Source organism: Papilio machaon, chromosome 7 (genome assembly GCF_912999745.1).
Source record: "Papilio machaon chromosome 7, ilPapMach1.1, whole genome shotgun sequence".
Taxonomy (NCBI): Eukaryota; Metazoa; Arthropoda; class Insecta; order Lepidoptera; family Papilionidae; genus Papilio; species Papilio machaon.
In genome coordinates this window covers 5,298,482-5,315,168 of record NC_059992.1, presented here as the reverse complement: position 1 = coordinate 5,315,168, position 16,687 = coordinate 5,298,482, and the positions used below count along the sequence as shown (strand labels likewise).

General features: G+C 33.0%; 1 protein-coding gene across 1 annotated transcript; it reads right to left on the bottom strand.

Moving 5' to 3' along the window:
- Nucleotides 1–615: 615 nt before the first annotated feature.
- Nucleotides 616–8,360, bottom strand: LOC106714831 (glucose dehydrogenase [FAD, quinone]). Its single transcript, XM_014507947.2, has 6 exons — nt 8,347–8,360; nt 7,659–8,054; nt 5,198–5,422; nt 3,829–3,961; nt 2,128–2,247; nt 616–1,872 (listed from the first exon to the last, which is right to left on the bottom strand). The coding sequence occupies exons 2-6, from the start codon at nt 8,047–8,049 to the stop codon at nt 633–635; spliced, it is 2,109 nt and encodes a 702-aa protein (XP_014363433.2). The 5' UTR covers nt 8,050–8,054; nt 8,347–8,360; the 3' UTR covers nt 616–632.
- Nucleotides 8,361–16,687: the final 8,327 nt, after the last annotated feature.

The window sequence follows — 16,687 nt, the reverse complement described above, 5'->3', positions numbered from 1 at the left end:
AATAAAATTAGATTATCTGTATGAAATATAAATCTTCTTATCTATATCTATATATATAAAAGAAAGTTGTGTTAGTTACACTACTTATAACTCAAGAACGGCTGAATCGATTTGACTGAAAATTGGTGTGCAGCAGTGCAGCTTAGAACCAGGAAACGGACATAGGATAATTTTTAATCCGTTTTCTATTTTATATTCCGCGCGGACGGAGTCGCGGGTAAAAGCTAGTAAAACATATTTCGTACACATGATGTTTTTGCTGTCTGATGACGAAAACCAATTTTTAAATTTTCGTATGGCTATCTGTTCTTAAGTTGCGTTTGTATAGGTTAATTTTCGGAACGGCTGGACCGATTTTGGCGTGATTTGATGGGAAGGTAGCTGATACACGCGGGTATTCATAATATGCTACTTTTTTAAATTCTGCACTGACGAAGTCACGGGCGTCCGGTCGTATGACATAAACCTACGTAATACAAGACTTTAACTTCTTTCATATCTTTTCATATCTGAGCAATTTTTTATTTAAATAGCAAAGTCACAAAATAGAAAATTCAATATAAAATGGTAATTAAATGAAACATAAATAATTTATAATAATTTATTAACCTTATGAGTAAACCTAACTAGTATCACACGACCACATTTGACCAAATCTTTTTAATCATATCCGCAGCCTTTTCACCAATCATTAATGCCGGAGCAGTCATATGCCCACTAATTGTGTGGGGCAAAACACTCAAGTCTACAACTCTCAGTCCGTCCACTCCATATACTCTTAATTCGGGATCAACGATAGCTTCAGGGTCGTTAGGAGGTCCCATTTTACATGCACCTACGTGATGGTGTAGGGACACTACCATTGTTCTAATAGCGCACTCCCAATATAAATCAGAACCAGGACCATGGTGTTGGCAATTAGGATATGGTGGCAGATATAGCTGGGCACCGTATTTTTTAAATGGCTCTGACTCTCCCAACTTAATTACATATTTAATAGCCTCTTTCATTGTTTCCATATCTTGTGGATCGGTGAAATAATTACCGTATAATTTTGGATGTGAAAATGGATCGTTATCCCTAAGCTCGAGGTAGCCTTTGGACTTCGGATGAAGAAGTATCGGAATAGCGGACCAAGTGTCAGAACCATGGAGACCACTGAATGCAGTTACGTATGTCTTGTCTGATATTTTCAAACTTTTTCTAAATGCACCACCATTGTCTGAAACTATAGAGCCACCCAAGTTAAGTAGTTCTACGTCTGGTACTTGGCCATCAGAATGCGAAGTTTTTATAAAACCTACAGCCTCCACTAAACCGGGTGTCGTCATCAAGCCATCCCCGAATTGTAACCATTGCATTAGATTTGGGAGTGTAGCAACTTTTAATTCTTGTAAACTGGCATTGTTTGAATTTAATTTAAACACTATTCCCGGGAATGCTATATGATCGTATAAACTTTTTCCAACTCTTAAATCACTGATTACGGGAATTCCTAGTACATCTAATTTTTCTTTTGGCCCGATGCCTGACAACATTAGCAGTTGTGGTGAACCTACAGAACCAGCTGCTAGAATGATTTCTCTACGACAACGCGCAGTGTGCTTGATGTGATTTTTAAGATACTCAACCGCATATGCTCTTTTGGTTTGAGGTTCAATTACAACTTTAGTTACTTTAGCATCAGTTAGTATGTGCAAATTCTTCCTTCTTTTATGAGGGTGTAAGAAAGCTTTAGCGGCGCTCAGTCTATGTCCTCTATTTTGTGTTGTTTGAACATATCCAAATCCGAGTTGATCCGGTGCGTTGTAATCGATTGTCGGGTTGCCGTGCAATCGTCCCGCTGCGAGAAAAGCTTCAACTAGACCAGTCCTGAAAAAACATAAAATCGATGTTAAATGAACTGAAAAAATTAAACCTGTCAGGGTGCCTTTTTCAGTTCAATCGGTGGTTGTCAAACGTGAACACGAAATGAGATAGACACTATAATATCTATTAATAAAATTAGTAAATACAGTAAAAAAAATGTAGGCATGTTATCATTCAAACCACAAATAGTCCATTTATACCTTATCAAAATTCGACTTGATGTGCGGATAATTCTAGTGATTGAGTCTATTCACTCACCTGAACGGGACATTCTCGACCGTTAGCTCGCCATCACGTCCACTGTACGTAGCGTTTTTGTATTTCCTTAGTTCGCATCGCTCCGATTTCTTATAATACTGTAGAATTTCGTCGTAAGACCTACAATAATTATATACAAAATATAATTTATACAACAATCAAATAGTGATTTAAAAGCTCTAATACATGTTTTCAAGTTTAACTACCATTAGCGTGCTTAAGAAATATTCAATAGCTAAATTTTAAAGTAGTTGCATAAATGTTATGATATATCATTTTATGTTTGTCCTAAACGTTACTCTTAAACAATGTTTAAGTAGAATAAATTATTACTAGGCCAGCTATAATAATTTGAAGTAAAGATATTTAACGTAAAAAAATTATTTATAACATACTACAGTAGAAGTTATTTCAATTAAAGCCTTGTAGTTGCGTGTCTATATTTTATGTAGGCTTTTATCAGATGTAATCAGAGTTACACGATTTCATGGAAACATACTTTAAAAAATAACATACAAACACGCGTCTTATTATAGATAGTTAATCTTTTAAAATGTTTTACATTTCATTCAGGAAGTGCTTTCGGAAACATTAGAAACCTTATGTCATTTCAAGTCTTAGTTTTAGTTTTAGTTATTAATTTAAAACAAATTTATTTACGATGTCAACATTAAGTTAAATTGGATTTAAAATATTGCACGATTCTGCTAGAAACAATTCATTTTATATGGTGCTAGATAACGTTGAACGAAGTTTAGTTACGATTTATGATAAATCGATATTTGTCCATAAAACTTCTGCCTCTTAGATTTAAGATTTATATCTTCGTATAAAGTTCTAGACTGCCGCTCTTTCTGTAAATCTATGACTATCATGAACAACATCTTACTTTTAAAAACAGATTAATTAGGTTAGGTCTAAAAGTTTTGTACGACAAAATTAATTGACTGTACCTCTGTTATGAAATCGACAAGTTTAAAAATGTTGGATAGTTGAAATAAAAATAAGGCGTAATGAAGTGACTGTCTAAATAAGTCTGTAATAATAATAACAATAATTTCGACATTGCACGACTTCTGAGAATCAAGACTCATCGGGCGTATCCGATCCATTAGCTTATAATACAGGGAGCCAAGATCTACACCGGCTTTAGAATTCGGTATCTGTTGTAGTTTGATTTCCAGCTTTTGCATGTTCATTGAATAATACAAGTTTGCTCTTCATGAATCAATGTTTTGGTAGAGAAATATTTTTTAATTGAAAGCAGGATTTTATAAAAATTATATTAAATTTTAAATAAGTTTTAATAGTGCCTTTACCTCCGTCATTATGTTACTGTTACGTGTAAAACTTTGAAATAAATAAACACGAGTTTATAGTTACGTTTAATACGTTTTCAGTAGAGTTTCACTAAACGATTTCCAATACTGTTCTCTAAATAAATCTAAAGCCTTACGTAGCTGATTTTAACCACGATGGTATTTTGTTTTTCAGTAAGATTTCTTTGTTTGTATCAACAGTTAACTTAATACTAACAAATCCCAATTTAACTTTTGTACAAAGCACGTCTTGACTTAATAAGTAAGATACAGTTTAGGCTCGGTCCCGAAGGTGCTATTAAAGAGCCCGTGGCACCGAGGTAAGCTTCGCTGTATAATAATATGCAAAGTGGTTCATGAGATAGATAAGTTTCAAACGCACCATCCATAGTTACCGTCGGCAGCGATTCTATCCCAATCCTGAGGGCGACCGCGGGAGTAAATCATGTCGTTAACGACACTGCTACCCCCTACAGCTTTGCCTTGGGGTGAGTAACAACGCTGTTCTTCACTACCTATAAACAAAAGGAAGATATTACACATTCTAATGTCAGGAAGTTACGTCTATTCTATTTTTAATAATGAGATTAAACACATAATATAACTATCAAGGCTGTTTTCGGTGTTTGATTGTTTTGTTTACGATGCACGCAACATGTTCCGTAATTTTATCTATTCTATTTTTGTTCGTTAATAAAATACACGTTGATCGTACCAAAGACATTAAATGTACAGAGTGAGAAACATTATTGCATTCCGTAGCCAATATAATGATGTCCTTGCATGGAATTTGTAGCTATAAAATCTCCATAATAAAGCACTGGTTAAGACAGGACTTCGAATTATAAGTTGTTTACAATTTGATGTCCTCGTTTTCGAACCGGTTTCTTTCTACTTTTAAATGAACATCCCAGTCTTTTTATAAACAGAAGATGAAATTACGACTTTTTTTTTAAATTCCAATTTAACCGCGCACATCCAAGTTGGCATATGTAAAAATTATTTTACGTTCAAGTTTAAGTAAGGAATCCATATTATTATTACTTTTTATTTGTAAATAGTGCTATGAGGCGAATCACTTGAACTGTTGAATTTATTATTGTTGATAAGACAGATTTAGTATCTGATATTCATGTTTGACACGTTTATACACAATTTCATAAAAAAAAATAAGTACCTTGAAATTTTAATATACAATTTATATCACTTGGAATGGTATCTCTAATAACAGAATTTAAAGCTCTATTTTCCAAACAAAAGTACTTGTAATCTTCTCGGTAACAACGAGCTATCCAAAGTTTGTATCAATTGAGACTACTTATTATCTCTTGTTCGCTGTTTTCCGTAAACGGTACAAATACCATAATAAGCTAACCTTGTTAACTAGCTTTAACCGGGAAAACAAACTGGGACCAATTTGGCTTATTTTTCGTTTACTCAACATCCTTTTCTTGCTTACTATAGAAAATATTCTTGGTAAATAAATGTCATTCTTTGTTAATAACACTTTTGTTAACGTAAACACTTACATTTGTTTGATTAATATAGAGTATTTACTTGTCTTTATGAGAGTGCATCACAAACGCTTAACAATTGAGTTAACAGTACTATATTAAAAATTGATACCGAATAGATAACGGCGACCATGTAGCTATTGTTCCAACATAAAAGTATGAACTCCTGCTCTACACATTGGTCAACATGTTGGCGAATGATGTTGGCCGATGTGAAAAGACCGCATTAAAACTTACCCAAGCACACTCCTGGTTGATGTTCCATAGTATATGGCCACACGTAATGTGTTAGTTTGATATATGGCGCAAGTGCTGGTATATCTGATAGCAGCATCTCAGGTTTGCCAGCTTCAAGCAACAGAACAGTTGCTTTAGGTTTGCCTTCAGTAAGCCGCGCTGCGAGAACTGACCCAGAAGTGCCAGCACCGACTATTATATAATCATACTCTTCCAACAGTTTACCTAAAAAATTAAATTCTTGTTATGTACTGAATTTCTTTTACTACAATGAGATTTATGTATAAATCTTCTTTGTTTTAGTTAATTTCCTTTCAGTCACAAATAAAACAAGTAATTTTGTATTATAATAGAAACAACAATATCGTAATTATCCTGAAAATATAACGTATTTATGGCCACGCTGCTTTGCCATTCATCAAGTATTGTAATCGCTTTGTTTGTTTTTGCGTATGTATGTGAAAATTAAAGAGACTGTAAACAGACAGGATGCATGTATAAATAATGTTGCAAACATATATGAACATATATGACTGATTATTCACACATTATAAACTTGTCCTAGCTATAGTAACATAAGTCATAGGTGTGATAAAGAAGGTTATAGAAAATTATATTTTAATAAAATACTGGTCTGTAATAAAAAACCTGTGTAGCTTCCATTCCGCAGCAATTCATAAGAATCCATAGAATTAATCGGAGTAATGGGAATATATTTTTGATTCTATGGACCATCGGCTCATTGGAAAAAAAACACTCGAAAAGCTTAAGAAAAAAGCATTCTTTTATGTGTCGTTTATTAACTCTTATAATAGAGCTCTAATATAGTATCTGATGGTAATATTTACTGATACTTAGGGACCCTAACCTATAGCTATCGTTGAGAAGCGACTAGTACGATCGTTGTTTATTTGAGTTGTGAAATGCCTGTGTAATAAGCTACGCTTGTATTTATGTTCATTATTACGATATTTTAACTGCATAAGGCAAAGCAGCTATAGCCTATATTAAATTACTGGAAAAAAAAACAGTGAGTAATTCCAACCATCCGAAGCAATGGCTCAAATGGAGGCGTATTTGAATTTTTTTATAACATTATAAAAATTATTTTTATAGGAATTGCTGCGAATTTGTGGATTATTAATTGTAGTCATTAAAGAAAGTCTCTCTTTTGTCTGTATCTTTAATATCAAATATAGTATTTATTTTATTCTAGAGTTCCACATAAATTGCAACTCTGTCATTAAAATCTTATTGTATGAAACCAAAAACAAATACTTTGATTTATTACGCGAAGTGTAATAATATATATGAATAAAGACAGTAATTTAACGTATAATGAATCCCTTCTATGCATATCCGGTCATCATTAAAGCAACGTTATTTGCGAGCGAGAAACAATCAACAATTAATTTCTGTGTTTTGGCCCTGATTATACTCGTATGAACTATTGTTAAAAATTGTTTGAAGGTAAATTGAATCAGATTAGGTTATATCACATTGTTTTCGTATTTTGTGAGAACATTTGCTTATCAGCTATAGTCATCATACTCGTGAATAAACTGGGATTCAGGATATGACCTCCTTACTTAATGGAAGATTTCCCGCAGCTTCTGAGTGCATAGCTTCATTGTGTATTAACATTGAACATGTTATTAGTCGTGGTATTTTGTGCCTAGTTGTTAATGGCGAACCATTAGTTGGCAAACAAAAAGTGGCTACCTGAATTCGCTGAAATAGCGAAGCGACGGAAGAAAGGACGCACAGAACAAGGATATTTGTCTTCCTGTGCGTCCCCTTCTCCGTCGAATACATTTCCCCTCGCCAAACTTTACTTATAAAAAAGGTTGAAAAAGGAAAGGGGACTTAAATTGGGCCATCGTAACGCACACTCGTTAGACGAAACGCGGGATTGCTTCCACTTGACGCCTGTCTTCTCTGTGGTCGTAGTATTGCACCGGGCGAGCCGGCCCATCTTTCTAACCACCACTCTTAAACTGCGCAACCGTTGGTAGTTCTAATTAAAAATAGAGATAGGAATAGCCGACAGTATCTTGTAACTCGCTTTTTTAATTGGGAATGAAGCAAAAGCTCTCTTTTGTATATGGCATTAATTTTAACTTAATGTCGAAAATGCAATCATTTTTAATTATTAATCTGATGAAAGACTACCATAGTTTAGCGTTTTTGGGGGATATCTTTAACGACGTATTGTTCACCGACTTAATGTTACCATGTTACCAACTGCTATGATGAAGTTTTGCTACTCACAGCTCTTTTGAAATCGTTACAATTGTGTATTCATAATTCTACCAGATGACAACATTATTGACAAAGAAAATTATTAATATAAAAAAAAGAAAACGGCAATATGTACGGTACATGTAAATTGGTTAACATTGCAATGTTAAGGTATTTACACAGACCCCTATGGTTAGAATGATAAAATCAAAGCACTTACCCTCTGGCAATTGATACGAATCCCGTAGGAAATCGAAAGGATCTCCCGCTACGTTGGGAGAATAATTAACTGACATTGTTTGCATCATCATATCGACTATGGGACTTTGTGGATATGACCAGTGCAAGAACCTTTTCTCTCTAGGTTTAACATCTTTGATATCCTTTTCATCAGTTTTACTTTCTTCGTTTTCAGGTTTAGTCGTACTTTCCGCAACATAAGGCCATAGTATTCTTTCGTTTCTTGCACTTTCTACGTCTGGGTTGGCAATCTCATTGACATTCTGGTAAGGATTATCCTCAACTGTGACAAATTCATCTTTGTCGATAACAGCACTTTGAACGTAACTAATATAAATGGTCACAAATGTGATCCACAATATTTTATTCATTATTTCTGTAAGTAAAAATGTCATGATTCTTCTTATCCGCATTTGTAGATGAACAAAATAACAATGTACTGGTATTTAAAAAAAGGAGGCGCATAATGCACCGAGAAAGGCGTACGTTTTATTTTTTTCTACTAATCTCTAAGGCTCAAATAAATTCCCATATTTTGCAAATCAAGTAAGAACTTTAAATTGAGCTTGATTATAAATTTATAGGAAATAAAAATTTAATAGACTACAAATATAAATATTTCTTTGTTCAATTTAATTTTTTTTTAATGAAACTATCTGAAGACTTACCGAAAAGGATAACCAAATTATTTTTTTAAAATTTTGCGATATTGAAAAAAAAAATCCTGCGTCGCGTATTCTCGACGAGCCAACAGCGAGTGATCGTTGTGAACTGACCGCGCGTTTAAACCAGCCTTGACCGTGCACTTGGATGTACCGCTAACTCACCGCAATACGCTTACAAAGAGGTCTCCGATAAGAGAACACACTTATTATACTTTTTTACTGGGTCGAGGTAATTGCATTTTTAATCCTCTCGAAGCTTTCTTAGCGTATACATGACTAGAACCATTAATTAACAAATTAGGATCAGTTATATTTAAATAGTGTGTATTAGAATAGTAAGTATGTTTTGAAACTGTGAAAAAACTTACCGAAAACGTAAAAAAGTTTTGTTTATTTACCTTTCGTTTTGTATGTTTTTAAACAAAGTAATATTCTTTTCACGATTCCATCCTTTAAAAAAAGTTTTTGCGAAGTAATTGTAATTTTATACTGTGATATTTTTGACAATATTATCTCCCGAAAGTTCGTAAATGTTCTCGGATGTACAGAACTCGATCTGTTTACTCGTATAAAGTGCCTGATTGGTTTTTAAAATAAAACATATCATTTTATCATTAAACAAAGGCATTTTATTTCAGCCACTTATTCTTACGTTCTGGTCTTGAACTTTACATATTGAATTAGAAAAAAAAAACAATTTATAAAGTAAGTGAATTGAAGTTATCTTTGACTAGAGAGTTGGGAATTTGTATGTCATGATAAGTGACGGAGTACCGTAAGATTGAAGGCAAACACCTCTATGCTAACGTGTACGGTACATATTATCGTCTACGCTTTTCAGAATTGGCAGGAAGTTAACTCAGTTCACACATTTTGTATGAAAGTTTATATTGATAAGTAACTTTAGAGAATTTTGTTAAGATTCAATTAAATGCTAGTGAGAACCTATATAGAAAATAACTTCTGATTAAGATTTTAAGTTCAGAAAGGAGCTTACAGAACCTACCTACAAGAGCGTGCATTAACATACAAAATAAATGGTAACGTACAGTTATATTTTATTTAAAAAATTATAAGTTGAAGGAAAATGTATTTATTTATCGTTATATTCTAAATGCTTCTTACAAAGTATAAATGATAAGTTCAATGCAATATTTGTGCGAATCGTTCAAAATGTAATTGCTCTTTGTGTTGTTGCCTTATTTAACGAGTACATAACACCTTGTTACATAGCGTTACGTCTAATTAGCATTAATGTATGAACGCACATTGCTTGACGTGACTCTCAACCCTATCGTGATTGTTACACACGCGGATTACTACTGAGTTTTTATACACTGTCGAAACACTTGTATAAAAACAAACAACGTCCCTCTCACTTTACTTAATAAAAAAAGAAACAACAATATGTTTTAATACAAGTATCGGCAGTGGAATGCGATTGTTCCTTTTCTGATTATTTATTGAACGATACAGCATGTTTTACTTTAATTACAATGCAAATTAAAATTATTTTGATAGAAGGCATACGGTTAGCAAAAACGGTCAGCGAGGAATTTAAATAACAAAAACATTGATGTATTTACGCAAAATTGTTTTTATTTTTTAATAGCTATTTCGGTCAATAATAAGTGAAATGGCGACTAACATATTTATTTTTAATTGGTACTCATCTCATAGTGAAAAATTGTGAAGATATCAACGGGTTTTTGAAAGCTAACTTAGTTATGAAAATAATAGATCTTCGATGTAAAGATTCTATCTATAAGATCTGGCACAAACACGTTAAAATAATAAAATAACAAAAGAACCTATATCAATAATAGGTCAATGACCGTACGAAGTAGGCGAAAGTGATAAGCATTCGCGGCCTCGGGGTCAGTTGGCTCGTGGGCTCGAGGATAACGGACCGGACTGACAAAATAACACACAGATAATAAAAAATAAGACAAATAGTTTAATCTCGCTTGTATCATTCGGCTAACAGAATTTAGATGCCGGATTAAACATAGTAAATTCTCTTGAATCATTACAAAGATCTATCGATGGGTGTCCTCATATAGTAAATTAGCTTTCCTAAGTCCTATTACGAGAAAGTTCTTTTTCATTGGATGATATGTGCTGGATATTATACACGGTTAAGCACGACTTTAATAATATTAATAAGAATACCACTGTGCCAAGATGAGTTGACCTAACTATAACCGGCTAAACAAGTTGCGAATTTCACTTTTCTATTGATAAAAAACATGTTTAATTATGAGTGAAATTTATTTTATCATTATAAAGCAATTTAATAAACTATCACGTTTGAAGATGACATATGTAGGACAATACCTATATATGGATATATGACAAGATTAAAAGACGAAAGTTATTCTGTTTTTTCAATTGACGTTTGAAGTTAGCACATGTGATAGGTTTTAATTATTTCTGTAACGTGATATGATGTGACTATATGGGCTCATTGGCGCCAACTAATGTAACTCACATTATTTGAATTTTATATTTCCGGGATCATAGCTAGCCTATGTGTCTTCTAGACTGTGTTTTACATCTATACCAAATTTCATCGACATCCACTAACAAGCATCCATCCAAACATTCGCTTTTGTGTAACCTGTGTCTATTATGGAAAACTTTACTAATCTATATATATAAAAGAAACTGAACTGTATTGACTGTATTTAACGTCTCTGACCGTGGGTTTCTGAGACCCAAATCATCGTTTATAACATATTGTTATCTCTGTTTTGTCAAAGATAAAGATATCTATCTATCTATATATATAAAAAAAAATAAAAAAATAAAGAAAAAAAATAAAATCCAGTTTATTAGCCAAAAACAAAACAAATCACACTTATAAGGATATCGATTAAAGAGAAAAACAAAACAAAAAAATAGTTTTTGGCTAAATGGGAAGAGGCTCAGCTGATGCTGCCTCCAGCCTGTCACTGAAGGCCGCGCTGGTTTTCAGCCTCCCCGTAATAAAAGAAAGTCGTGTTAGTTACACTATTTATAACTCAAGAACGGCTGAATCGATTTGACTGAAAATTGGTGGGCAGGTAGCTTAGAACCAGGAAACGGACATAGGATAATTTTTACCCCGTTTTCTATTTTTATTTCCCGCGCGGACGGAGTCGCGGGAAAAAGCTAGTTTAATTAAAAGTAAACTTTATGATAGTCAAGCCATTATACTACGTGTAAAAGCATAATTATTCTTACTAATATTAAAATTCGGAAGTTTAGATGGATGCACGGATGGATGTTTGTTTGAAGGTATCTTTCGGAGATCTTAACATTCGCATTTATAATATTAGTAAGATGTTGTTTTGTTTCTAGTGTCAAGATTAAATGTAAGGAGATTGTATCAGCTGTTTTAGGTAACTACAGTTGTATTCCTCTTAAAGGTCTGTTTTTTAGACGTTTAAAATGTTGCCAAGGAACTAAGAATTACTTGTAAAGCTGAACGTTGTTTTAATAAACGTGTATAAATTATTAACTCTAAAAAAGGTTAATTAACAAAGATAATTATTAATTATAATGTTTATTACTTAAAGCCGGCTAAAATCCAAATTTAATTGTTAAGTGGATACTCTAGGCCACGAGAATGAGAATCTTGGAATATCAGGAACTTATTTAATCATAGTTTAATTCTGTGTGTGCGGAGTATTGTTTTAAAATTCTGATTTTATTATTTTTATATGTTCTTTAAATGTAGGCAACAACATTGTTTAAGGACAGCTTCAATTTGTTCATTGAAATGTCGGTCATTTTCTTGTGATAATGTGATTACTGCTCACTGTTTAAGCGTTGTAAATAATCGGCAAGTTCTTTGCGGGATCTTTCTAATAAATGTTAAAAATTCTTTCGAATTTTTTTTTGTCATTATAGTCATATTATGTTTTTTGTTTGTTTATGTGTTTTGTTTCTATTTGGTTAAAATCTAAACTTAAAAAATCCATACCATATGATAAAGCTGTATGCGCCCGAAACATTATATAAAAAATAGTCGATGCTCGAAATTAATATTTCCTGAATAACGTTTTTTTTATAATAATTTAGTTATACTGAGCGTTTTAATACACAACAGTGCCATCTAGTTTTAGCCAAACCACACTCTTAAAAAGGAGGTTTCAAGAGTCTACCTCATGTCTCATCATGTTTTTGTTTTAACTGTGATGGTTTTCGCTAGATGTCTCTGATCTTCAGTTTCTTACTCACAAAACATTTACATCTTTTGAATTAGAAAAGTAACACTTTTGATTTTTTTTCGTTAAATTTATGTTACATTAACAAAAGGGCTAATCTTAATACAATTTCAAGTTTGAATTTGAAGTGCATATCGAAATATCTCGAATAAAATTCGTTAAATAAAAATAAGTTATATTTTTAATTTAAAAATTAATTTAGCAATAATGTAATAAATACCTGAAGCCATGTTTTTACCAGCAAATACAATCAATTTATAAATAGAACATGCTGCAAGCGATTACGTGCATAGGATATTTTAATCTCCTTTTGATTGACGCGGTTTAATTATGCTGAATATCATAATAAAACAGAACAACAAAAAAGATATAGAGGGATGAACAAAAAATATTGTAATCCTCGCCAGAGTGGTATTTTTTAATTTGTTTTATAAAGTGAATTTCCCCTGCAAATGTTGTGTATAAATTGTTTTTTTTATTGAAATTTTTCATTTTTAAAACCCGTTGTCTCCTTCACATCTCTCTTCTTTCCTTTTATTTAATCAAATCTATAAAAAGAACTTCCACTTCGTGGTCTTTACTGCTGCATTTACAAAAGTGGAAACTAGTGGTGATTTTAAGAAAGCAAGTAAGTTCGATCGTGTTACATTTTTTCATAAAGCCAGTGTACTATAAGTATGTCATGTTACCATGAATCTATTACTATGATTTGCAAAAATTGTAAGAGATTTTAGAGCAAACGTACCGATAAGATTTATGACTTTATTGATCAGTCATCTATTAAAACAATTTCACACTACTCTCGATATTTTTTCTGCCTTTATACATCGTATTTTACTCCAATAAATTCGCATCCACTGTTATTTTTGGAATAAAGAGAAATAAAAACGTAACTCATAATTAATTGATAATTATAGAATTTGGTGATTCTCGTGAAAACGAAAATAGAAAATTTATTTTACACTATAAATTTAAATATCACCGACTTAGGCGCAGGTTAACGGTAGTAGAGCCCGTAAACAGTGATCCGCAGTAACACCTCTTCCATAAATGGGCTGATTCACCCGGTGCAATATCGAGACCACACAGCGTGTGATGAGTGGATGAGAACATACTGGGGGCTTAATTTAGTCCTCGTCCCCTTCCGACCCTTTTAGTACATGGAAAAGATTAGAAGAGGACGTGATTTTGGCGGAAAAAGGACGCATTAGTATGATAAATAGCCTTTTTCTGTGCGTTAGATGGGCAGCCAGCAGTCACTTCGCTATTTTGGCGAATAACGGTATCTGCTTGCTCGCTCGTCACCTTATACTATGAAAAAAGGTTAACAGTCAGTTTCCCATATTTAACTGTACTCTTTCAAAGCGAAACAGATAGGAGTTGAACAAGACAAAATAAGTTATAAAAAATAACGCTTGCTACACTGACTATCTATAACTAACCTTCCCTAAAAATCAAAACTCCAATATCGATTCCTTGTGTTATTGCTCTCACACGTCGCTTGTAGCATTCAAGTCTCGTAGAGGTTTTAATTCTCTTTCACGTGTCACCTCTAATCTTTGCATAGTATGGGCAGCGGGTAGCGGGCAGCGAGCACCGGGAACCGGGCAGCGGGCAATCCAAATCGTTATCTCAACGGCCGGACTCGACCATACAAATTGGCGGCACAGATTAACCCGATCGCAAACAGTTTTGACACTTAATTGCAAAATACTAGATTATTTCCTTATAAGCGTTTCTTTGATATTCACAGTTTAATAGTAAGCGCTTCTTACATTTTGCCACAGAGTATATCGTCGCGTTATAGTGCCTTTCTAAAGGATAAATAACTACCTTGAAAACATCGTAAACACTGTCAAAGGTGGATTCTAATAGAAATTGAGCTCACTTTTTACCAAAAACTTTATTTAGGTTAAGAAAATGACCGTATTTGAAATTATGAAATTTGATTTCATTAATTTTGTAATACTATCATTATTTTCCTTTTTAATATAAAAATGAAAAAGCGACAAATAGCCGTTGCGGAAATTGGATCTAAGTGTTACAAGCTGGTAAGCTAGCTAAGTTTTTTGTTTTGTAGGATAATCACACCACGATTTTTCATGCACGTTAATCAAGAATTAATTTACAATTTTGGTTGACTACCAACCTTAAACACTATGAAAACTTAACAAAACAAAATGTTGTATTAACATAGATCATAGAGGAGAGTCTGAGAAAATAATAAACATTTGCAATGAGAATTCTGAAACTGTGAAGAGATGTTAATTATTTAATATTAGAATCATGCTTTGATAAAAAAAATCTCTGCTCGTTGGTTGCTGTACGTGAAGTGTGACTGTAATATATATTGTAAAACGTAACCAATTTGAATCTTTGCCAAATGAATGGCCCACAAACGTGCGCGGCTGCGCCGGTCACCTATTTAGCGCCGCAGTAATTATTGATAGAACGTACATAATTACTTTAAAATATACAACATTACTAATAAGAACGCTTTGCACTAATGATATATGAATTGGATGTAAATTGATGCGTGTTTTTTAATTATGGCAGATATCTTTGTATACTTCCACCGTTAGCTCTAGCTGTCGAAACCCTTGTGCATCCTTCTTATTCTTTTATAACATAACTGAGATGGCAATATGTGTTGTACAGATTTTTCGGCAGCAGAAACTGAAGGTTTTGACATTGACAACTTCCGCACTTTCTGGTCTTACGCACTAAAAACAACGATTCAAATCACATGACATAAACGCGACAAAAGCATCAAGATTTGTGCAACCACATACTTTTCGTTTACAGTTATTTAAATTGAAAATTTTATAAATATTCTTAATACCATTGAAAACCTGTGTAAGATGAAGTAGCACATTACTGCTGTTCTCGTCGTGAATCTGAAAATCCAATTACCGTGAGATAGGCGTTCCGTTACGCCCTCAGGGGTGACGACGCATCTAAATCTTGACTTTATTGTCGCAGACGGAAATATCCCGGTGATTACTTAACATAATCATGTACAGGAACCTCGTATTTTATCGCTAAGGTCATATTGGAAGTCGATAAACATGCATGATGTGACAATTTTTACATATAACCCTTGTAGGATCCGAGGAAAAAGAATAACACGATACACTCACGAGAAATTTTTGAAACCAAAAAGTCAATGTGAACGACAGAATAAAAAAACAGCATTATCAAATGTTTTTATTCTTTGTTTTAGCCAGTTACCACGGCACTCGACACGTTACAATGTTGCGAAAATATTGTACCTAGTACATACCACTGACAGTGAACACATTTTCCGCTTTCATGTTTTATTTTTATTTTAAGTAATTTCTTGATTTATTTAAGATAACTGTTTTGATAGGTTTCCTTGATTTATTTAAGTTAACAGTTTTTTTTATATTAAAAATCTAGCGCTTGACCACGGGATCCCATCCGATGAAGTGATGATGTGGTCTAAAGATGGTACTTAAAGGCCCCCATGTCGTACTTGGATGGAAACTAGAACTACACTATAACTACTACAGTTTAACCTAGAAATATTAAAAAGAAAAATAAAAAAGGACTGGCCAGTATTTTACGTTTGCTTATCAACAGTTTCTAATTTTACCATGTCCTCTCTTGAATCGACAATGTACGGCACAAAGCTTTAACGCTTTATCGATACCTAATTTCCATTGTTTAATCGAACGAGGAATTGTTCAAATGTGTGTCAGGTATGGACAAGAGTAGAATTCGTTTTTAATACCAGCAGTTATTATGTTTCAGGAGTACAATTGAAACTGTTGACTTTTATATTTATTAACATAGTATTTATTTAATTATTTAAAAAATATTTTTCACATTAAATATTGTACTTTAATATTATGGTACAATCATGTAAAAAAATTATGTTGTTCTTAAATTAGTGGTAAGGAGGTGGTGTTTTGCTGATGTTTTAGGGACATATTTATTTATTTTGCAGTAAACAATTGACTGTAATTGGTCAGTCTTTTGTCTTTACTTTATATTACGGTTCCATTTTATATTACGGTAGCTAAGGACACTGTGGTTTTGTGGTGCCGTCGTAAAGGCCCCGGAATTTTAAAGAAAAGATAGAGGTGAATATTGTACATGAAAATTAATTA